Source organism: Puntigrus tetrazona, chromosome 16 (genome assembly GCF_018831695.1).
Source record: "Puntigrus tetrazona isolate hp1 chromosome 16, ASM1883169v1, whole genome shotgun sequence".
NCBI classification, from domain to species: domain Eukaryota; kingdom Metazoa; phylum Chordata; class Actinopteri; order Cypriniformes; family Cyprinidae; genus Puntigrus; species Puntigrus tetrazona.
The window spans coordinates 10,214,675-10,233,821 of record NC_056714.1 but is presented as its reverse complement, the minus strand read 5'-3'; the positions used below and the strand labels follow the sequence as shown (position 1 = coordinate 10,233,821).

The window sequence follows — 19,147 nt, the reverse complement described above, 5'->3', positions numbered from 1 at the left end:
TTTTATTATACTGTGAACAATGATTCAACTGAATTTCTGTAACTATTATACAATCTAATAAAACAGTCAACTTATACACTTTAACTATAATACCATTGGCTTTTTCATGGGTATAAGCTACAGACTGTTGCTTAAGTAACTTATTAGAGATAAAAATCACAATAAATTTATGTGGAAATTGTTCCTGGGCTGGGCTGTATTTAACCCAGCATTTTGCATGTGTAGCCTTCTGCTCAAAACTTTTACCCAAATACCTGCTGATTAAAGACAGCAAAATACTGAACATGTTTGGGGCAAAAAGCATTTGTCTTTATGTACCTGGAAACATAAAAGGTGTGAGTGGCAGAAGAGAAGTTGAGGACTCTTGGCGGTGTGGGACTCTGGGTCATATTTAGACAAGTAGCCTTTTGATGATGATTTGTTTTGGCAGTGCCCACTGCTCCTCCCTATCAAAAGCACAGCCTGAAACACATGAAGAAAACATGAGTAGACTCCAGAGAGGTGACCATCTGTCCTTGTGTACAGCTAATCATAGTGCTGGCAGCACAGGAGAAAAGTCTTGATGACAAACAAATAGCTGTCCATTTAAACGGAGGCCTCACTCAAAGGGATGCGATAATGCAGCACTACAGGGTGACATTGATGAAAACTAAGATCCAAGAAGCACATAATATGATCTACAATTGCAGTCAATATTCAAAAACAGATAACCCTAGTCCACCAAAATGATGCTTGTTCATATGTCAGAGCAAATCGCTAACAGGTGTTTGGGAACTACGTAACAAAGATGCAGTATTTGAAATATTGCTAGTCTTGAGAACATATTTTAACATCCAAAGTAATTGAATTAACACTTTTATCATACTACATCTTCCCAATTGTTCATACCATAACACACAGGTTGTCACAATTTCTTGAAATATGAAATATGCAACAGACAGATAAATGTGAAATGCGAGACGTTACAAAAGCATTATCAATATAAACAAAATTATGAATGTGTTTGTGCTCTGACAGCAAAGACTCACTTTGCATGGAGTTAATTAAAAAAGTTCTTGCATCTCTCAAGATAAAACTTGCTGTAACTCAAATTCGGCATGTAGTGTATTTTTCACTTTCTCTCTCTCTTCTCTCTCTCTCTCTCTCGATGATGAGATTCGCATCACTGCTGCAAATCTGTGTAGTAAATTGCTTGATGCACCCAATTTTGAATGTTAAACAAAGCAATATTGAATGCAATAGCAGATGAGGATAATTATCCATTCATGATGAATATATTATGGACCTTTTCCTCATTTATTCCGGAAGACTTGGAATAAAATGCAGAAAACAGTGGATGACTATAGGTTTATGGTGTGCAGCTGTCCCACAGCAAACAAAATAAGTGATGATTAATTTATGATTCATACTTTATTCATACTTTAGTAAAATGATGTAATCCCTCAAAACAAGTTGCAGCAAGTATACACGATGCGATGTGACGAGAAATCACAGAGAATTTAAATGGATCATACCTTGCCCTGCTTTGCAATGGTCTGGATGAGAAAGTCAGTGCGGACATTGTCTACATTGGGCACCAGTATGGATCCATACTCACGTGTGTGGAGTCAGGTGGGTAAATATACTCTTCCACTCCTGGTATTCAGTGAACCCAGTGGCCTGCAAAATACACAATAGCTAAATTTCCATTGTAAGCACTCTGAATAAAGCATCATGCAAGCACCTTCATTAAAATTCCAGAAAAGAAAGCCAATGTGTTCTATAATTAAATAGGGTTATTAGCCCTGGTTCTGACTCACAAGAGTTTTGGCATGAAAATGCAAGGGCTGGGAAACTTTATCTTGCTTAGACATGAATGCTGCCAATTAGGGGTCTATTTGAATTGCAAAGTGTACAATATTTTGCTGACAAAATTTGGAAATGACCTTGTGATTTTGTTACATGCTTCAGCCGAAAACAACAAGTCAACCCGAAATATACTTAACATTGTGGCCCATCAAAACCAACCAACAAACACAGAATCAATTTTAAACTATACTGTCTTGAGGCGACAGACTTCAGATTTACTCTTCTCCACAAGTCCAAATTTGCCTCTCTATACAAAAATGTCAGAGAAATTCTGTAGCCTGCTGCTTGAATTGTACTGACAGATGCAGTAATGTCTTAGCATTTTCCTGTTCAGAAGAAAGGCTGTCAATTAGTATTACTAAACCAACTTTCCTTGTCATTTACCAATTGGAAAAATCTATAAACTGTTTCTGCTTTATCAGATCGATGAAGTCAGAAATTTCTATATTGATTAGTTAATAATTGACCTAATAACTTTAGATAAATGGAAGAGCTATAGTAAACAGAATCATAATTGACAAAGGTAAATGTATTGATTGATGAGTGCAAAAATAAAGCAATTATAACATCGGAGAGAAGGAGGTGTGTAAGTGTGTTTGATACCATCATTAGTGACATAATAGTCGAACATAGTGTCCTCGTTGTGGGGAGGATGCTGGGAAGGTCCAGGCGAATGTTGTCATGGTGGCGGAGCCATCTCTCTAATTTCATTCGATCATCCAGTTCCAATAGGGCTCCCACACTCCACATCAGAGCAAAGACGTACAAACGCTCCATGTGTTCACGAGACAGCTCCCCTCCCTGCTCCTGATGGGTTACATCATCAAAGACATCATCAAATGTCTGTCTGAATATATATATTTTTCACAATAAAAAAAGAGAACTCATATTATGCTTTATCAAACATATCCAAACCAAAAAAAGAGATAATAAGAAATAAAGGTTACAGGTACTTCTTTATAGAGTCAATGGGTACAATGTATAATTGGGCTAGAATTCTCACAGAATGGTAATGTGGTGACAATGAGGGCTGTATAATATAATATAATATAATATGTATCTCTAACTAAATGCTTTAAGAATGGCACTGCAATGGACACTGTGTGACATTTCTTGGGAACAATTCACCCTAATCATATTCATGACTTTCAGATAAGGGAAAATCCGCATGGGTTGAATATCAAAGCGTCATGTGCTGATTAAAATTGGTCAGTAACTGGTCATAACTGCAGTCTGCTATTTGGCATATACTGTATGCAATAAATCACGGGACAACAGCTCTGTTCTTTAATCACAGAAGCTGAAGTTTAAATCACTTATTTTTGATTGACAAGTTAGTAGGCAGTCTTTCATTGTTGTAAAATCTGGGTTAATGAGGACTACGGCTGTTGAATCACAACCTTGGGCTGAATGAGTCCTTGCAGCATATTTATGCACTGCATGATGATGAAGGCCTCCAGCATGTCCATTTTATACTGCAAAGATTGGACACTGAACCGATAGAGCTCAGGAAAAGAAGAGGAGAAGAGCTCCCTCAGGACCACCCCTTCTGAGGGGAACGTTTCTTCAGCCAGCCCTAAAAACACACACACACGAATGAAAAACCTGTTAGGAAGGACACACACTTAGTGAGAGATAGACATCTGCACACTGAAATTAAATGAAGTATTCTTTAGAGCTCGAAAATAGTTTGTCCTTCTTTTTCTGGCTCTCCCTCATTTACTCTTCATCCATTGAACAGTTGAGCAGCTTTGAAGTCTTTTATAAAGACAGAGAAAAAAAATGCCTTGGGGATTTTAGACTCCAGTAATTCAGAGTGGAGTATAAGGAATAACTATAGTAGAACCACTGCTTTATACATTCAGGGTTCTGCAGATGTCTTTCTTCACTTTTATGATGCAAATGTGCAGGGACATATTTGTAGATTTTTGTCTATCCACTGAAAGTCATTTCCCTAAATCTTTGATGCTTCAAAATACATTACAATCCAGCGATTTAATATAAGTTCTGAAAGAAGCTTTACTGAATCATATGATGAAACCAGAAGGCTTCATGGCTTTGGATTGACATGAGGTGAATAAATGATGAAAGAATTACAATTTTAGGTCAAACAACGAACAGAATAGCATTGTTCTCCAATAAATTAAAATTCTGTCATCAGCTGCTGACACTTGTTTAGTTTTAAAACATTTCCATGATTCCATTTATTAAATAAAAAATTTTTGTAGCTCATTATTCCTTTATTATTAATAGGATACTTTAAACCTTCACTACAATGTTCATTGTGATGTCTTTTAGCCAATTTTGTGTCAGAGTTGTTCTGTTGCTTGTACAAAGCTATAGGTATATTATGATAATGGTTCAGAAGCCATTTTATAATATTTTATATTATTTTTATTTTTACCTTTTCCTATTTTTAGTGTTTACATTCACTTATTATAACTTATTATGCTAAAAATCTTAATTTTGTTCCATGCCAAGAGGAAAAAACCTGAATAATGAATTTTCAGTTCCACTTTATATTATATCTCTTTAAACACTATGTACTTAATAACAAAATATTGAATTGTCAGGGCAATGTATCTATTGTGTTCATGTTAAATTGCAAAACACTTTTGCTGCTATTAAGGCAGGGTATGGATCAGGCTAGAGCCAGGCTTGCTATGGTGGAAGCAAGGTGTAATGTGACTACAGAAAGGATTTGCAAATGTTGCAAATTATAGGACAGTATTTTCAAATATAAGTAGATTATAAAAATGTGCATGTACACAATAAGTACATCATGTCAAAATATATACTATACACTATATGTAATAATGCTATGAACTTGTTCCCCATCACCCACCTCAAAATAGGGCTCCAGTTAAGGACAGAAGAGCTCATAAACACCATCCCATTACGGGACACTGTGGCTGGGGAGGCGTTATCGATGTTGTGTGGTTCAAACACAATCTTGCAATTGGGGGCCATGGGAATCGATCACCATTGGCCAATGTCAGTGTGCAGTTATCATCCAGGACAGAGTTTAGGTTTTCAATCCATATAGCATCAACTGGCCCATCAAGGACAATCCATATGTGTTCTCCTATGTGTTCCCCAAATAAAATATGAAGAACAAATGAGAAATGTAACAGATACAAATACACAAAAGCATAATGCTGTGGCTTCCATCAATCATTGTGATCAATGGTTAACATTTGGCATCTTATGGCTGATTACTTTGCCCATTAGTGTCTAAAGGCCTGTTTAATGTCTGCTTGTTCATTGATTTGAAAACCCTATTGATAGGCTTCAGCATGTTTTTCCCATTTAAATGAACCATTCTCTTTCATGTGTTATAGATTTCACTGCCTTTTATGTAATGGGAGGGACTAGTACACTCTTGCCTGTTTGAGAGGTTTTTTAACCACTTTGGAAGCCGTTGGCTTTCTTGCCAACCGACTCTAATATATTTGAAAACATTTACTCATAGCAGTGTTTTTGCACATTTCAGACCAGACATGACAAGTCTGATTAATAATTTCAATGTTCAGTGCTTTACACTTTAAATTTACTTTGATATATATTTAAAATATCTCAGGAAATTCAGCTTCAAAAAGCTTAATGCATTCTCTATTCCTCTTTTTAAATAGTTGATCTACCTTTCTTTGCTCTGAGTGTTTTCCTCCAAAGAGTGGAAAAGATTCCATCAGTCCAGTCATTGGTAGCCACATCAAGTCGACCAAACATTTGAGGTGCAGTTATAGCTTTAGGGTTCATACGCATCTCTCTGTGAGGCTGGCACGCAGTCTAAACATTGTTTCACAATCAAAATCACAAATTAAATAAACATCAATAATGAAATTAAATTGTTAATGGTCTAGTTTTGATTGCCTAATTTCTAATTCTCACGGTCATGGCCTTCATTAGAGTATGAATGCAGGTTGTTTTCCTGCTCCGCTGGGTCCTAGTGCCATCATTCCGCCCAGCGGACTCTCTGAGTCTCATATAGCTGAATGACCTTTAACCTCCACGGTGGGTGATTGATCAGACCAGCCTCAGTTACCTATTAAAGAAAAAAGAAAATTATATTATATATTACATTAAAATTATAATTTAAATTATGGTGTAGTTTTTAACCATCATCAACCAAATAACCTGTTTGTCTATGGCTGACTCCAAATCAGGGTATCGGCTTTATCAATTGAATTCCAGGAAAAGATCTTCAATCAAACTCAGGAATAATGGCTCATCCTCATCAATCTTAAATGACAGAGACACATTTTATTGTTGTTACAGATGGCTTTAGAAAGGAATTCTGATGCTGAACTGCAAAGAGAGAGAATCTATCATTTTAGAGTTGACTGTTGACTGTTCGGTCTATTAGTACAGCATACAGTATTTGAAAACTATGTATGTATACTGGCACTTTTACCAGTTTGGACAGGTTCATGTCTCGCAGAACCCTCATGACAATAGTAGACTCTGTGTCATTAGGATTGGCCCGTTTTGCTGCCCCAAGTGTGCATGGGACGGACAGAATATTGCGAAGACCGAAGTCATAGTGGACCTAAGAGAAAAAAAACACACAAATCAAGCTCAGAAATACATCAGCAAATCAATAAATAAACATACATATATATATACATATACATACATATATATATATATATATATATATATCTGGTCTAAAATAAAGAAATTGCATAAAATGACCTAAAATTGCTAATAGTAAACTTCACCTCTACCACAACCTTATTCAAAATGTAAGTTAGGTTACGTATAATTATGCACAAGTATATTTAAGAATGAAGGCTGACACGTTTAATCCAGAGCATGCTCTTGTCAGGATTTAGGTGAAGAAGAGAAAAAAATGCCATGTTTATCCTCTCGGTACCTGGATATTGTCACTTTCTTAAGTTCCTGAGCAACAACTTTTTACTGTATTTTCTAGCCTTAATCTATTTCATAGTAAGTGGGACAGAGATCAGTGAATATCTGATTATTAGTTATTGAGTACATTGCTACTATTGATAGTCACCTGCTTAGAGAGCTGCTCCTCGCACAGTTTGTATAAAGTGAAGAATTTCCTGGCTAGTTCGATATTGTCAATAAAGCCACAGCTTGCCAGTTTCACTCTGATAATTATTTGTCTGTCAGGAACCATCATCGCCACCGAGCGGAAGTTAATTTTCAGATTCTCTGGAAGTTCTTGCCTTCCCGCATATCCAGGATTCTGAAAATAACATAAAAACCAAAAAAACAAAATGTGAAAATAATAACATTCTGTGCATAGTATTAAGGTTAGTATTAACGTGTAACCTTGTAACATTCCTACATTTCATTTTGTCTTTTCCCACAGATTTTCACAAGCAGTAATTATACAAGTACAAGTAACCGTATCTAGTTGTGATGTTTAATGTGTTCTATATAAAATTAAACAAAAAATAGGGTCAATTGACCAGAAGTGAATAAAAATGTTCCCTGTATCTCATTATACTGTTTTAGAAATTGTAAAATTGTATTTATTTATTTTAAGACTGGCCATGTGACCAACACCAATTATTACTGATGATATGCAGTCACAGTTCTATTATGTGTTTACAGTGAAAAAATGCACAAACCACTGGAATACTTTTTATGTATACCATTTAATAGTTCCTAATTCCTAGTGTTAAAAGTAATTCTTTGTGAGATGTGTCATATTTTAAAGAAGGCATATAGCCACCAGCCCACCATGGTGAGGAAGATTCCAAATTCTGGGTTCATCTCCACATTATCTCCATCCGTAAAGATGAAGTTCTTCCTCCGTTCTTTCTTGCAGGTGAGTACAATGGCGATTTGCTGAGCTGCCACTGAAAGCACTGGTAGGTCGATACGGTTAAACTCATCAAAACACCCCCAGGAGCCAGACTGAGCAAGACCTAGAGGCACAAAAAAATGAAAGAAAAATCATCACCTTTAAGTATGCAATAAGAACATCCTAATAAAATGACAAAAATCAAAGAAATGGGTTATTCGTGTTTAATTTCACGCACCATATCACCCGAATATTACTTGCGTATGGGTGATGAATTAGAGATGATTGCTTACAAGTTACAATGAATGACAATATGATGTTTTTGCAAGAATTTAAAGTTATAATGCATGTTTTTATGATATGCATTGGCACCTTTGAAAATTCTGCCCAATCCTCTGAAGTCCATCTGATCGGAGCAGTTGAATACCACCACATATTTGCCCAGGCAACGGCCCATGTCCTTAGTGGTTTCTGTCTTTCCCGTTCCAGCCGGCCCAGCTGGGGCTCCACCCATGCTCATTCCCAGAGCTTGAGCTAAAGTAATGTAGCATCTGAAAAATGTATTGAAAATGGCACAAAAAACATTTTACATAAAAAAATCATGATTAGTATTTGTTTGTTTTCCAGTAAAAAATCTGAACATTCATAACATCATGCATTAATATTATTATTACTTAATTCCAAACATATTCTCTGGGAGGAAACTGCATAATTTATCGTTATTATAATAGTACACACAACATGTAACAAGGACACCATAAAATAAAGTGTTACTGAAATCACATCTGCCTTGTAATTATACATAAATGGCCCCACAGTGGGAAAATAGAGGTAAACAAACATAATTGCCAGCAGCACCTGTCAGTGAGAGGAGTGATGACCAGCCTGTCAGTACAGCCTAGAAACTCATTCTGATACACGAAACCCACATCTGTGATGTTGATCATCATCTTATCCGAGTCTTCATTAAAGTAAAAGCGACACTGCTTCAGCCATTCAAAGTCTGTTGGACTTTTGATGTGCAAACGACACTGTGTGATAAGAACAGACATTGAGTGCTTATCTTTTGGATTTGTCTCAAAAACATGTCTATGAATGCTTAAAACTGCCTTGAGTACTGTTTGGCATTCAGTCATGAGATATTAAGACATCCAACCTTGCCAGTTGACATATCAAATTATGAGAAACCTTATTTGATGATAATAATAATAATAATAATAATAATAATAATACAAAATAGAAAAAATATATATAATAAACAAATTATTTGGCTTCCTGTCATCGGCTAAAGTGCCTATTATAAAGCTTTACAAAAATTTGGTTTGTTTACAAATGTAGCATATAAGCTGTATTAACTGTATTAAGGCACTCACCAAATCATCAAAGATGTCCCTCTGGTGTACATGGATGGTGATTAGTGTTTCATACTTTGTTCGTTCAACAGATCCAAGGTCCTTCGTGGTCATGTCAATCAAATTGTTGAGGAGCTCAAGAAAAAAATGGTTGGTTTTAGCCATGATCTTACGGTCATATCTGGCATTGCTCAAAGCATCCTCAGAATCCTTCGTCCAGATCATCTGGATTCCCAGTAAACCAACCTAATACACAGAAAGCATCCGATTAATATACTGCACCGTGTTGCTTAATTTACAGTACAATGTGTCGTTGCTGTCAGATTGCATACCTGTGCAGGAAAGAAGTCCAAAAATTCGATCAACTCAAAGCCAGAGTCTTGAATGGCAAGTGCAGCTTGACGGATGACAAGGTGCAAAGATCTCTGAGATTCCTTAAGTAGCGCATTTAGCCAGACCTCCACATTGCCCTCTGCTATGACTGGCCTGTCCAGCTCAACTGTCTCGCCTTCTCTTGATGATATCGCCAGAATCTTATCATACATCTTAAAAGCAATTTGTTGGGAAAAGTTGATTTAATATCAAAAAGCAGATATTATATTATACTGTATTTGCTCAGTTAAAGTAGTGATCACCTTTTCATGGAAGCGGACACATTTGATGTTGTCAAAGATGTTGAGTAGGTGAGCCTGGATGGTGTGTGAGTCAGATGCTTGGCCTAAAATCTCTAGCAGGGCAGGGTCTGACACAAAAAAGAAACGCGGAAAGAGCAATCGCTTCTTCTCCAGGTACCTGTAAAGAAATTGCTTAAAATCAGCTGCACTGAACCTGACAAAAAAATGCAACTCAAAAATATTTGAAGTTGTTTTCCAGATTATTTTTCCCTTAATATAGTTCCCAGGTGCATCTCACTATAAAAAAACTGCTGAATCCTGATATAAAGACTTGACTGATAAACAGTTGCGTGACATACCCTGTGAGGGATTTTTGACACATCTCTAGCTGTTCCAGCAGGTGAGGCAGCAGCTGACCCATGGTCTCATCTCCAACACATGACTGGACTACATTAGGCATCTCATGAGCTCGAGTCATTATTTTCACCCAGGATTTATCGATATTGGAAAACCGCTTTGCTTCCTAAAACAGAAGTATAACATTTGACTTCAATAAGTCAATAAGATTTAAAAAATCATCACAAAATCATTCACAAAACAAAACAAAAAACATCAAGCTGAAAATAAATGTTAAAAAAAACCCATTATAATTATTTCAGTGTAAGAAAATCTGATAACACTTTATTTTAGGGTCTCTTAACTTATTAGCATGCATAGTACTAGACTATTAACCAAATATTAATAGTAATTAAGCATATATTAATCCCTTGTTCTGACCTTATTTTACATCCTTAATCCTACCCGATACCTAAACTTAATTAATAGTGAATAAGTGTTCTATAGTGTTACCGAAAACAAGTTTAGATTTTTCTCTTTTGGGTGAAAACATGTCATATTGTAAAATTCATATAATTATGTCTTTTACCATTTTTAAAAAATAAGGGAATGTAAGACAACCGATTAAATAATTACAAATACACAGAAAACTATATTGATTATCACATTCATCTATGATGCTCATATGGGATATGTGGATTTGAAATTAATCATCAGACTTAACCTAGTGTAACACCTAGCCCTCTGCTTCTTCTACATCCATTTCCTGTTGGGAGGCCTTTATAAACAAAGGGTCTTCACTAACTTAATGCAAAGTATTGCCAGTTCACCTGCCTTACCGAGCGGTCTACCATATTATTCCTGTTTGACTCTGCTGTGTATGATCTCTGCCTGGTAACCTGTGTTTTTGATTTTTGGACGTTACACCTAGCCTTATTCCTTCATTCTTTTCCCCATTGTTTTTTCACTTTCTATAATGACTAAAAAAATAGTTGTAAATGTTTGAGAGTTATTACCTTCGGGAGCTGTTTGGCTATGTCTCCACCAACGAAAACAGCCTCAAGGTAAATCCAAAGGTTCTGCACAGTCATCCAGTTCTCAATGATATCTGTTGTGTTGGAGAGGTTCTGAACCCACTTCTGGATCTGAGCTTTGAATGGTGTGTTGTATCTATAGAGAGACACAAGTTATGTGAGTATATGCAAAATAACTGGTATTGATTCATTTCATTTGATAGACCTATGTTTTATTAAGTGACCACAAAAAATAAGTCAAAACATATACATTTAAATGCCGCAATACAGTCACAATAAATACTGTTACACTTTATTAGTCCTAAAATTGTATTGACTAACTTTGCACTCACATGTCAACTAACTCCCATTAGAGAATTATTAGTAGACTAGATAAGACTATAGTTGTACTAGCATAAAATAAAATTACGTATAGTATACTAACAGCTCACCTGTTGCTCATAAGTGAGCCAAGCACCATCAGGCTATCCTCCATATTAGTAATGATCTCTGATGTGCTGTCACCTCTCAGAAGGAGCTCCTCTGGTTTTAAAGTGTGCAAAAGTAAAGGTCTTGTTGTCCCATTCCGCAATTACTTGCTTGAGTTTCTGCTCGATGTCACGCTCCTTCACAGCACTAATACAGATGTCCTGCACCAATGAGTTGTTACAGTTATAACACAATTTTAAAGGATTACTCCAACCCAAAATGAAAATGTGTCATTAGTCACTTACTCAGAGCATCCAGACCTGTCAAAGCTTTGTTTGTTCTTTTGAACACAAGTTAAGATATTTTGCATAATAACCAGGAGGCTTTTGACTATCCCGCTGACAGCCAAGTAAATAACAATGTCAAGGTTCAGAAAAGTATGAAAGTATATATACATACATATTTAGATGCCTCATTAGCGACTGTTTCTGTGGACCGCTATACAGAAGCTGTATGCCATACTGTAGCGGTCTTGATTTGACGTCATTTACTATAGTAATCATTGAATATTCGAAAGATGCCACAGTCCTGCACAGAACGGCTCAATGGTTCTGTGCGAATCTACAGATATAATGATTGATGTCAAGTTCACCGCTACAAGGCGGCGGATGCATCTATGTACCTGAGTGGTCCAATTGTGTATTGGGTCACGGCTATCACAGCACCACGTACACTGTTAAGTAAATGTTGGGTAACACTTTCTTTTGATGGTCCCTTATGAACATTCTTGTTGATATTACGTAACTTTGCACCTACATGTCAACTAACAACTGTCTGATTATTATCTGCTAACTCTTTATTGTGATGCTCTACCAACAGACATTCTACTGGCTGTAGGTATCTTTTCAAGAACATGTCAACTTATTTTAACCCTAACCCTACCAGTCTATTAATACTCTACTAACACTAAAAAAGTTGGTTGATATGCAGGTGCAAAACTGCTTATTGTCAACCGAATATTCATAAGGGACCATCAAAATAAAGTGAAACCAAATGTTATTTTTTTTTCTTTGTGTACAAGTATTCTCATCACTTCATAACGTTGAACCACTGATGGCAGATGGATTACTCTGAAGATGTCTTTCATACTTTTCTGGGCCTTTGCAGTGTTCATTATTTGGAAGTCAATGGGTCAGTCAAAAGCCTCCCAGTTTTGTACCAAAATGTCACAAATTGTGTTCCAAGGACAAACAATTTTTTAAGGGACGAGTAAGTGATTAATGACAAAATGTTCATTTTGGAGTGGAGAAACCCTTAAAGGCCAAAACTGTGATCTAATCTATTTGCAAGTATCTGTAAAGTGAAATTCTGACCTCAATTTCTTCTTTGTACTTAAGCAGTGGGGCTTCCATGATGTTGCGGAGCTTGAAGGGATCTATTTCAACCTCAAATATGTGACCTGTAACCTCAGTAATCCTCTTCCAGTGACGAGTCATCATGGCTTTGTTAGTCATTAGATCCAACAGGGGGCAGCACTCGCTAAAGTCATCAATCGTTTTTTTGAGGTCCAGAAATGCCTGCCACTCTTTAAGGGCCCGTGGCAGCTTACGGCACCTACAAAACAAAATGATACAAAAAAAAATTACATCACTACCTTAATGCATATGTTGAATATTGCACTGGTTGTGAGGTTGAAAGTTTATTGTTGTGTCTGCCTTATTTGTTATTTGTAAAATTCTGTCCATTATAAAGCGACTGCTTATAAAGTAAATCTTGCTGACAGCATATGACATAAAATTTTCATTGCTATTGTATTGAACTCAAGTATACTTTAAATTGAATCAGAAAGAAACCTCTTCTTACACCCTATTATTCTGCAAAGATTATTGTGTTACACTGGTTCTTGCTCCAACACAGCTGACTTTAATTTCAGTCCCTGACAGGCATGGAGAATGAATCTATTCTCCGAGAGGCTTCTGTGATTAGTTGCACAATTGAAATCCCCTGGTGCTTTCATGCTTTTCAATGCAACTTTTATAATATGACTGCCAGAGAGTGGATATTCAAAAATTTTGGTTGACTTCTTTAACCTTCTCACCTCGACTGAAACTCAAGTAGTTCATTGTTGATTCTGTCAATATTGATGTCAGCCCATGAAATGTCATAGTAGCCGTTAACTGTGTCGATAACACTGTTGTAAAGTCCATAGAGCTTTTGGAGAAGTGTCAACTGTTTCCTGATCTCAAGCAACTGAGGATGTTGAGTAACTGGTAGGCCAAAGAGCTCCTCCCCACCTGTGTATGTGATGTACTTGCGGAATAGATTGTCAAAACGATTCTGTGGAACACCAGACCATTTTAGTAAATAACATCAGGCAAGAAACCATTCATATGTACGTTAACAAAACCTAAAAACAACTTCTGTTATGTCTATGTTTATGGAAACAGACATGGTAAATTACTGTACCTGAAACATAATAAGCCTGTCACTGGCATCCTGGGGAGCCAATCCAACCACCATGGGTCCATCCTGAGAATTTGTAAAACCAGAAAAACATATGCACATATTGTTAATTTATGATAAACAACCACTTTGTTTTCGTAGTGGAAGCTTCAAAGAATTACTTTGATTTTTGTGTGTTTTGATTTCTGCCATTTTACGTTACAGAACACCCAAAGGAACATAAATCCTGAAAAACAACTGTGTTTGGGCTCGTAAATGTAATTGCCAGAGGGAACATCTCAGAGTGAAAGAAGTGCGTGAATAGAGTTTACCTGCCCCTCAGGACTCACCCCTTCATAGTCGTGGTAGAAGTGTTGGCAGTCCTCCACAAAGATCTCAACGTTTCTGATGAGCTCCCCTCTGAAATTTGGTTGAAGGGACACCAGTTCATTCTGCACCTCTGTGCTACGGGAAAGCAGTTTCTCCCATGTGTACCGAAGTGTGTCCACTTTATCTGCTTCCTCTTTGGCAATCAACAATCCATATTTATGTAGCATGCTGTATGATTCCTGCAGGCCAAAAACAGGGAAAAATCTTTATACAGAAGACAAAGACAATATATATATATATATATATATATATATATATATATATATATATATATATATATATATATATATATATTTTTTTTTTTTTTTTTATTTTATTTCCTTTCTTAATATATTCCATGTATTCTGTGCATTGTATGGAATCCTTTTTTAAATTATTTTTTATAATAATAAGACTTTGTGTTAGTTATAGTGTAAACACACAGCCGTGTAAATGTACTTAATAAAATACCGATTTAATATATAGATACAGGTTCATTTTTCTTTATATTTGTATGTACCTCAATTGGACCAACTTGAAAGTCTATGGATATCTGGTGTTCTCTGATCTCTTTAAGTGTTGCCATGGCGATACGAATATCATCCAAGTCCTTAATCTGTCTGTTGAGTTTTTTGCTCGCATCATCTATAAAAGTGAAGATCTGTTCCATCTCCATGCGATATTTCCTGTTGCAGTGGTGACCAAAATCCACCATCCAACTCTTTGTCTCAGCAGTAAGAGCCAATTTCAGATCCGCTGTGGGTAAGTTCAGCAACAGTGAATAAAGAAGTCTTCAAGATAACAACAAAATAATAATCAATCATAATAATCAAATTAAATAACCAATTATTTTCTCCAGAAATCTGTCATAAGATCGAGATTATAAATAAAATAAAATTAAATTAAATAAATGTAACATGCATATATTACAACATACAAACAAGAAATTAAATATTAAACATGTTCACACTATTGCCGGTATCATTAATTGAGCCATTACTTGTTCTTCTCTATAACTATTAAATTTCCTAGTTTCTGCTGATTCATAGTCTGTCTACCTGTGTATAATGCCAGGGCTCCAACTGAGATAAACTCAGGCTCTGTATTAATTTCTAGCTCCAGATCCCTGTAGTACAGAATCTGAGACTCAAATTCAGAAAGAAGAGGGTTCCCTTGGATGAATATCTGGATGGTTTCCTCTCGATCTTTCTTCCATATGTGGTGATAGAGACTGAAGCGATCCAGAGCATTCGTTATTTCCTGTGTGCAGTACATGAAAGGATCATCAAATATCACAGTCACATTATAACAAAAAACCACTAAATTAAAAAAAAAAAAAAACGTATTTCTGACTTGAACATCCAGATTCAAAATAAGTTAAAATCCTATCTAAGTAAAAAATAACAAACTGAAACAGACCTTTTTGGTAGAATTGATGGACGTACTAAGCACAGAGACCAGCTTGAGAATCTCTTTGTTCTCAGAGATGCTTTTGTGATAGTTCTTCATTTGGACATGAATGGCCTGGTTTGCAGATGCCGATATATCTGAGGTACTACCTTCTGGAAGAAGGAAACATTCATTTCAAAAATGAGAAGTCAAAGTTAATAAACAATAGCAGAGAGGAGCTGTAGGAGAAGGATTTTGTCTCAAATCAGTTATATGAAGGACCCTTTACTTCTAATCTGTTTCAGAAGATGAAGTGTTTACAGACAGAGCTGCTTCATTACAGTAAGAAGATATATTGTTGTGACACTGCTGTACTCTGTCAATTTTGTGTCAGTTTCCCTATTGTGAGTGCAAGCGACAGAGAAAGAATAAAGGACATGTCTAGGGACATGTCACCACTTCACAAAATTGCATTCACTGTCTGCATTCATTATCTTTATTCCCCAGTTTTATTTATCAAATGATTGGAGATGAACTTATCCATCCAGAGCTTCAATTTTTAACCATTATAAAAAGATATTTTCAACTGACCGAAGACCTTTGAGTTCTTGATTTGCTCCGCTGGGCTGTGTAATTACAGAGAGTAAATAAGAGTCATACCGGCTAAGCTGCGATAGGTTGAATCGCCGTCTTCCGATTCACTCTCTTGGCTGTTCTGTTTCAGAGCAGCCATGCGTCGCTCACTCATTTTCTTCTGTGGCAGCAAATACACTCAAGTATGACATTTTGCATATATTACGCTCAAACAAAAACAACATCGATTTTGTAGGCCTATAGCAACTTTTGAGTTCAAGTCAGTTCAAGAAAACTAAATATTTAATTACAATATTTAATTACAGTTTTACTATGAGAGTAAAATATTAGGTAAGGTACACTATAGGCTACTTTGAAACCCATTTTACTTATTTAATTTGAAATTTTGAAGTGAAACTGGACTGTTCACAAAAATGGCAGGTAGAAATTTTCATCAAGAGGATTGGTTAAAAATAAATAAATAAATAAAATAAGAGGCCTTGTTCACCTCATCAGAAAAGAAAGTGTTCCAGGGCACTGCATTGAATGAAAAACTATGAGCATTCATGAATATGTTAAACATGCATAACATTTTGAATGACAGTGAATTTTTTTCTCATGAAATGCTCTACTTCTGACACACATAGTACTGTACAGCTTCTGATTACATTGTATAGTTTTCGTATATTATAGAGAACATATTATTTATTCTCTTTCAGCTACAGTTAACACTTTATTTTGATAGTCCACTTTAGACAACCTACTAGAAGTAAGTAACTTTGCAACTACATGTTAACTAGAAGTCATTAGAGTATTAGTAGACTGTCTGCTTAATATCCTCTAACACTTTATTTTGATGGGTCCGCAGCATACTGACTATGAGAAACTTTGGAAGTATCAACTTATTTTACTAACCCTGAACCTACCTTAACAGTCTACTCTAAGTTAGTTGAGATATAGTTACAAAGTTACTTATAATTAGGAGAATGTCTAAAGTGGGCTATCAAAATAAAGTTCAATCCAACTATATTCTTTTATTTATTCTATTTTTAATGTTGTTTCATTTTCCTGAATGTCTGTTTAGCATGAGTGGCTATTTACAGTATATAGTGTTCACACCACGTTTACAGTAAATATCTAGTTTAAGTGTATACAGTCATAGATGATATCCACAAAAAGTAATAAGCTATTTGTATTAATGGTGTGCATAGTTCATAGTGAAAAACTGGCATCATGTTTGGCCATTTGTGTGTATGTGTATATCTCTTAAAAGTTAATTAAGTCAAATAGCATTAATGAATGAAAACAAACCTTGGATATTCTCTCCTTGCTCCACTGTCCAACTCCTTTACTGACACTGACCACACAGTCCACAGCTCTGTTCAAGGCTTGCTGAACCTCATCTAACCCTGGAACCATGATGATGTTGGGGATGGCTAAACACACTCCCACCCTAAAGATTGGCTGCTGCCCACTTCCCTTCTGCCGACTTGAAGAGTCTGCTTCTGCTAAAATGGAAGTGAAATTTAAAGGGTTAGTTCATCCAAAAATTTTAATTACTTTTCCCTTAATGTCCTTACAAAGTCATAAGATTTTTGTTCTTATGTCTGCTTAATATCTGCCAGCTCTTTAAGCCTTAAACATAAGCATTGTTTAAGTTCAGTACAAAACACGGACATGCTGAATGTGAACAATACCTGATTAAAAAAATACATTGATGAGGAAATAACACACATGCTCTGTGGTATTCTACAAAATTATTGTTGAAAAAATTCACAAGAAAGTCACATTAACCGTTATTTGGCAAAATCAATCTTTTCAATACGAATCCGCAAGTTTAAGAGTTTGGTGTGAGGGTCAGTGTGATTTTGCACATCTTCAAAAAGGAGCCGTGTGAATGTGTTGTGCAAAATATCAAAAAAACTGCTTGGTTTGAAAGCAGCTTTTGCGTGAGCATTCCTGCTTTAATTGGTAACAGTCAATAGGCCTATTTGCATGCAAAATTCCACTGAAATTGTGCTAATGTGAACACAACTTAAGAAAAATGTAACTCTAACTCGATAAAAACCCTTTATGAATAAACCAAGAATAAATAAATTAGCAGTCAAACCATTGAAGGAAGTGACTTTACAAACCCAGGAAATGCATCAGTGATGTTGCATGGATGCGTTTGCGCAGAGTCTCCAACGTGTTACGGGTGAGGCGTAGTAATGCATCCACATTTCGATGGTTAAAATGAGACAGTAGCTCCTTTGCCTCCTCTTCCATCAACTTCATCAGATCCTTCTTCTTCTTCTTTCTAATCATTGGAGAAGAGGGGCCGACACTAGGGGCCATGGTGCTACGTGACAACAGACGGCCCTCAGATTTACATTCCTCCTCTTTGGATAAATAAAACAAAAATGATCACAAAAATGATACAAAAAGCTACGATGGATTAATAAAGCCTAGTCCTGCACTTTCTTTGGTTTTTCAGTGCGTTCCGCATATATGAACACTTTTCAATAGTGATAGTAAAGATTTCCAGATCAATCCTTTCACACTGAGGGCCACTAGAGGAGATTCACTGATGCATTCACTAACGCTCAAGGATATTTTTTTTTTCTTTTCATTTGAAATTATGCTTTCATCTAAAGCTAATTGCATTTCATTTAAAAATAATTTAAATGATCATTAAAAAAAAAAAAGCTCATTTCTGGTGCCGACTTTGGATGATGAACATCAGCTCTTACCATCACTATCCATCTGTTCCACTTTGCTCTCTGTCCTGCTCTCACCCCGATCTTCTTCCTTCTGCTCAAATTCCAGTAGCATATTAATCAGCTCATTGGCTGCCTCCTCCACCAATGAGCTTTTGGTATGCAGCATTTGGGCTCCTTTGATGCAAAGCTCCTAAAATAGAAAATAAATTGAGTGAGCATGATCAGACTGATTATTTCTTCATTCCGAAAACATTACTGGTGTAGTCAAAACAAGAAATGAGGTTGTTAAAAAGATGTAATA

At 36.0% G+C, this 19,147-nt stretch overlaps 1 protein-coding gene across 1 annotated transcript in view; it reads right to left on the bottom strand.

Annotated features, from left to right (window-relative positions):
* Nucleotides 1-19,147, bottom strand: part of dnah5 (dynein, axonemal, heavy chain 5) — an 89,275-nt gene that overhangs the window by 51,130 nt on the left and 18,998 nt on the right. The window contains 38 exon segments of the mRNA XM_043261668.1: nucleotides 319-359; nucleotides 361-462; nucleotides 1,515-1,601; nucleotides 1,604-1,659; nucleotides 2,452-2,502; nucleotides 2,505-2,655; nucleotides 3,249-3,403; nucleotides 3,406-3,424; nucleotides 4,690-4,823; nucleotides 4,826-4,933; nucleotides 5,490-5,637; nucleotides 5,740-5,777; nucleotides 5,780-5,813; nucleotides 5,816-5,893; nucleotides 5,986-6,090; nucleotides 6,263-6,397; nucleotides 6,869-7,063; nucleotides 7,564-7,751; nucleotides 8,000-8,178; nucleotides 8,486-8,658; nucleotides 9,001-9,225; nucleotides 9,312-9,524; nucleotides 9,615-9,771; nucleotides 9,953-10,116; nucleotides 10,946-11,099; nucleotides 11,395-11,481; nucleotides 11,483-11,592; nucleotides 12,745-12,985; nucleotides 13,470-13,708; nucleotides 13,838-13,900; nucleotides 14,164-14,382; nucleotides 14,703-14,938; nucleotides 15,241-15,442; nucleotides 15,602-15,744; nucleotides 16,232-16,325; nucleotides 17,456-17,652; nucleotides 18,280-18,525; nucleotides 18,877-19,036. Coding sequence (XP_043117603.1) covers nucleotides 319-359; nucleotides 361-462; nucleotides 1,515-1,601; nucleotides 1,604-1,659; nucleotides 2,452-2,502; nucleotides 2,505-2,655; nucleotides 3,249-3,403; nucleotides 3,406-3,424; nucleotides 4,690-4,823; nucleotides 4,826-4,933; nucleotides 5,490-5,637; nucleotides 5,740-5,777; nucleotides 5,780-5,813; nucleotides 5,816-5,893; nucleotides 5,986-6,090; nucleotides 6,263-6,397; nucleotides 6,869-7,063; nucleotides 7,564-7,751; nucleotides 8,000-8,178; nucleotides 8,486-8,658; nucleotides 9,001-9,225; nucleotides 9,312-9,524; nucleotides 9,615-9,771; nucleotides 9,953-10,116; nucleotides 10,946-11,099; nucleotides 11,395-11,481; nucleotides 11,483-11,592; nucleotides 12,745-12,985; nucleotides 13,470-13,708; nucleotides 13,838-13,900; nucleotides 14,164-14,382; nucleotides 14,703-14,938; nucleotides 15,241-15,442; nucleotides 15,602-15,744; nucleotides 16,232-16,325; nucleotides 17,456-17,652; nucleotides 18,280-18,525; nucleotides 18,877-19,036 — 5,327 coding nt within the window.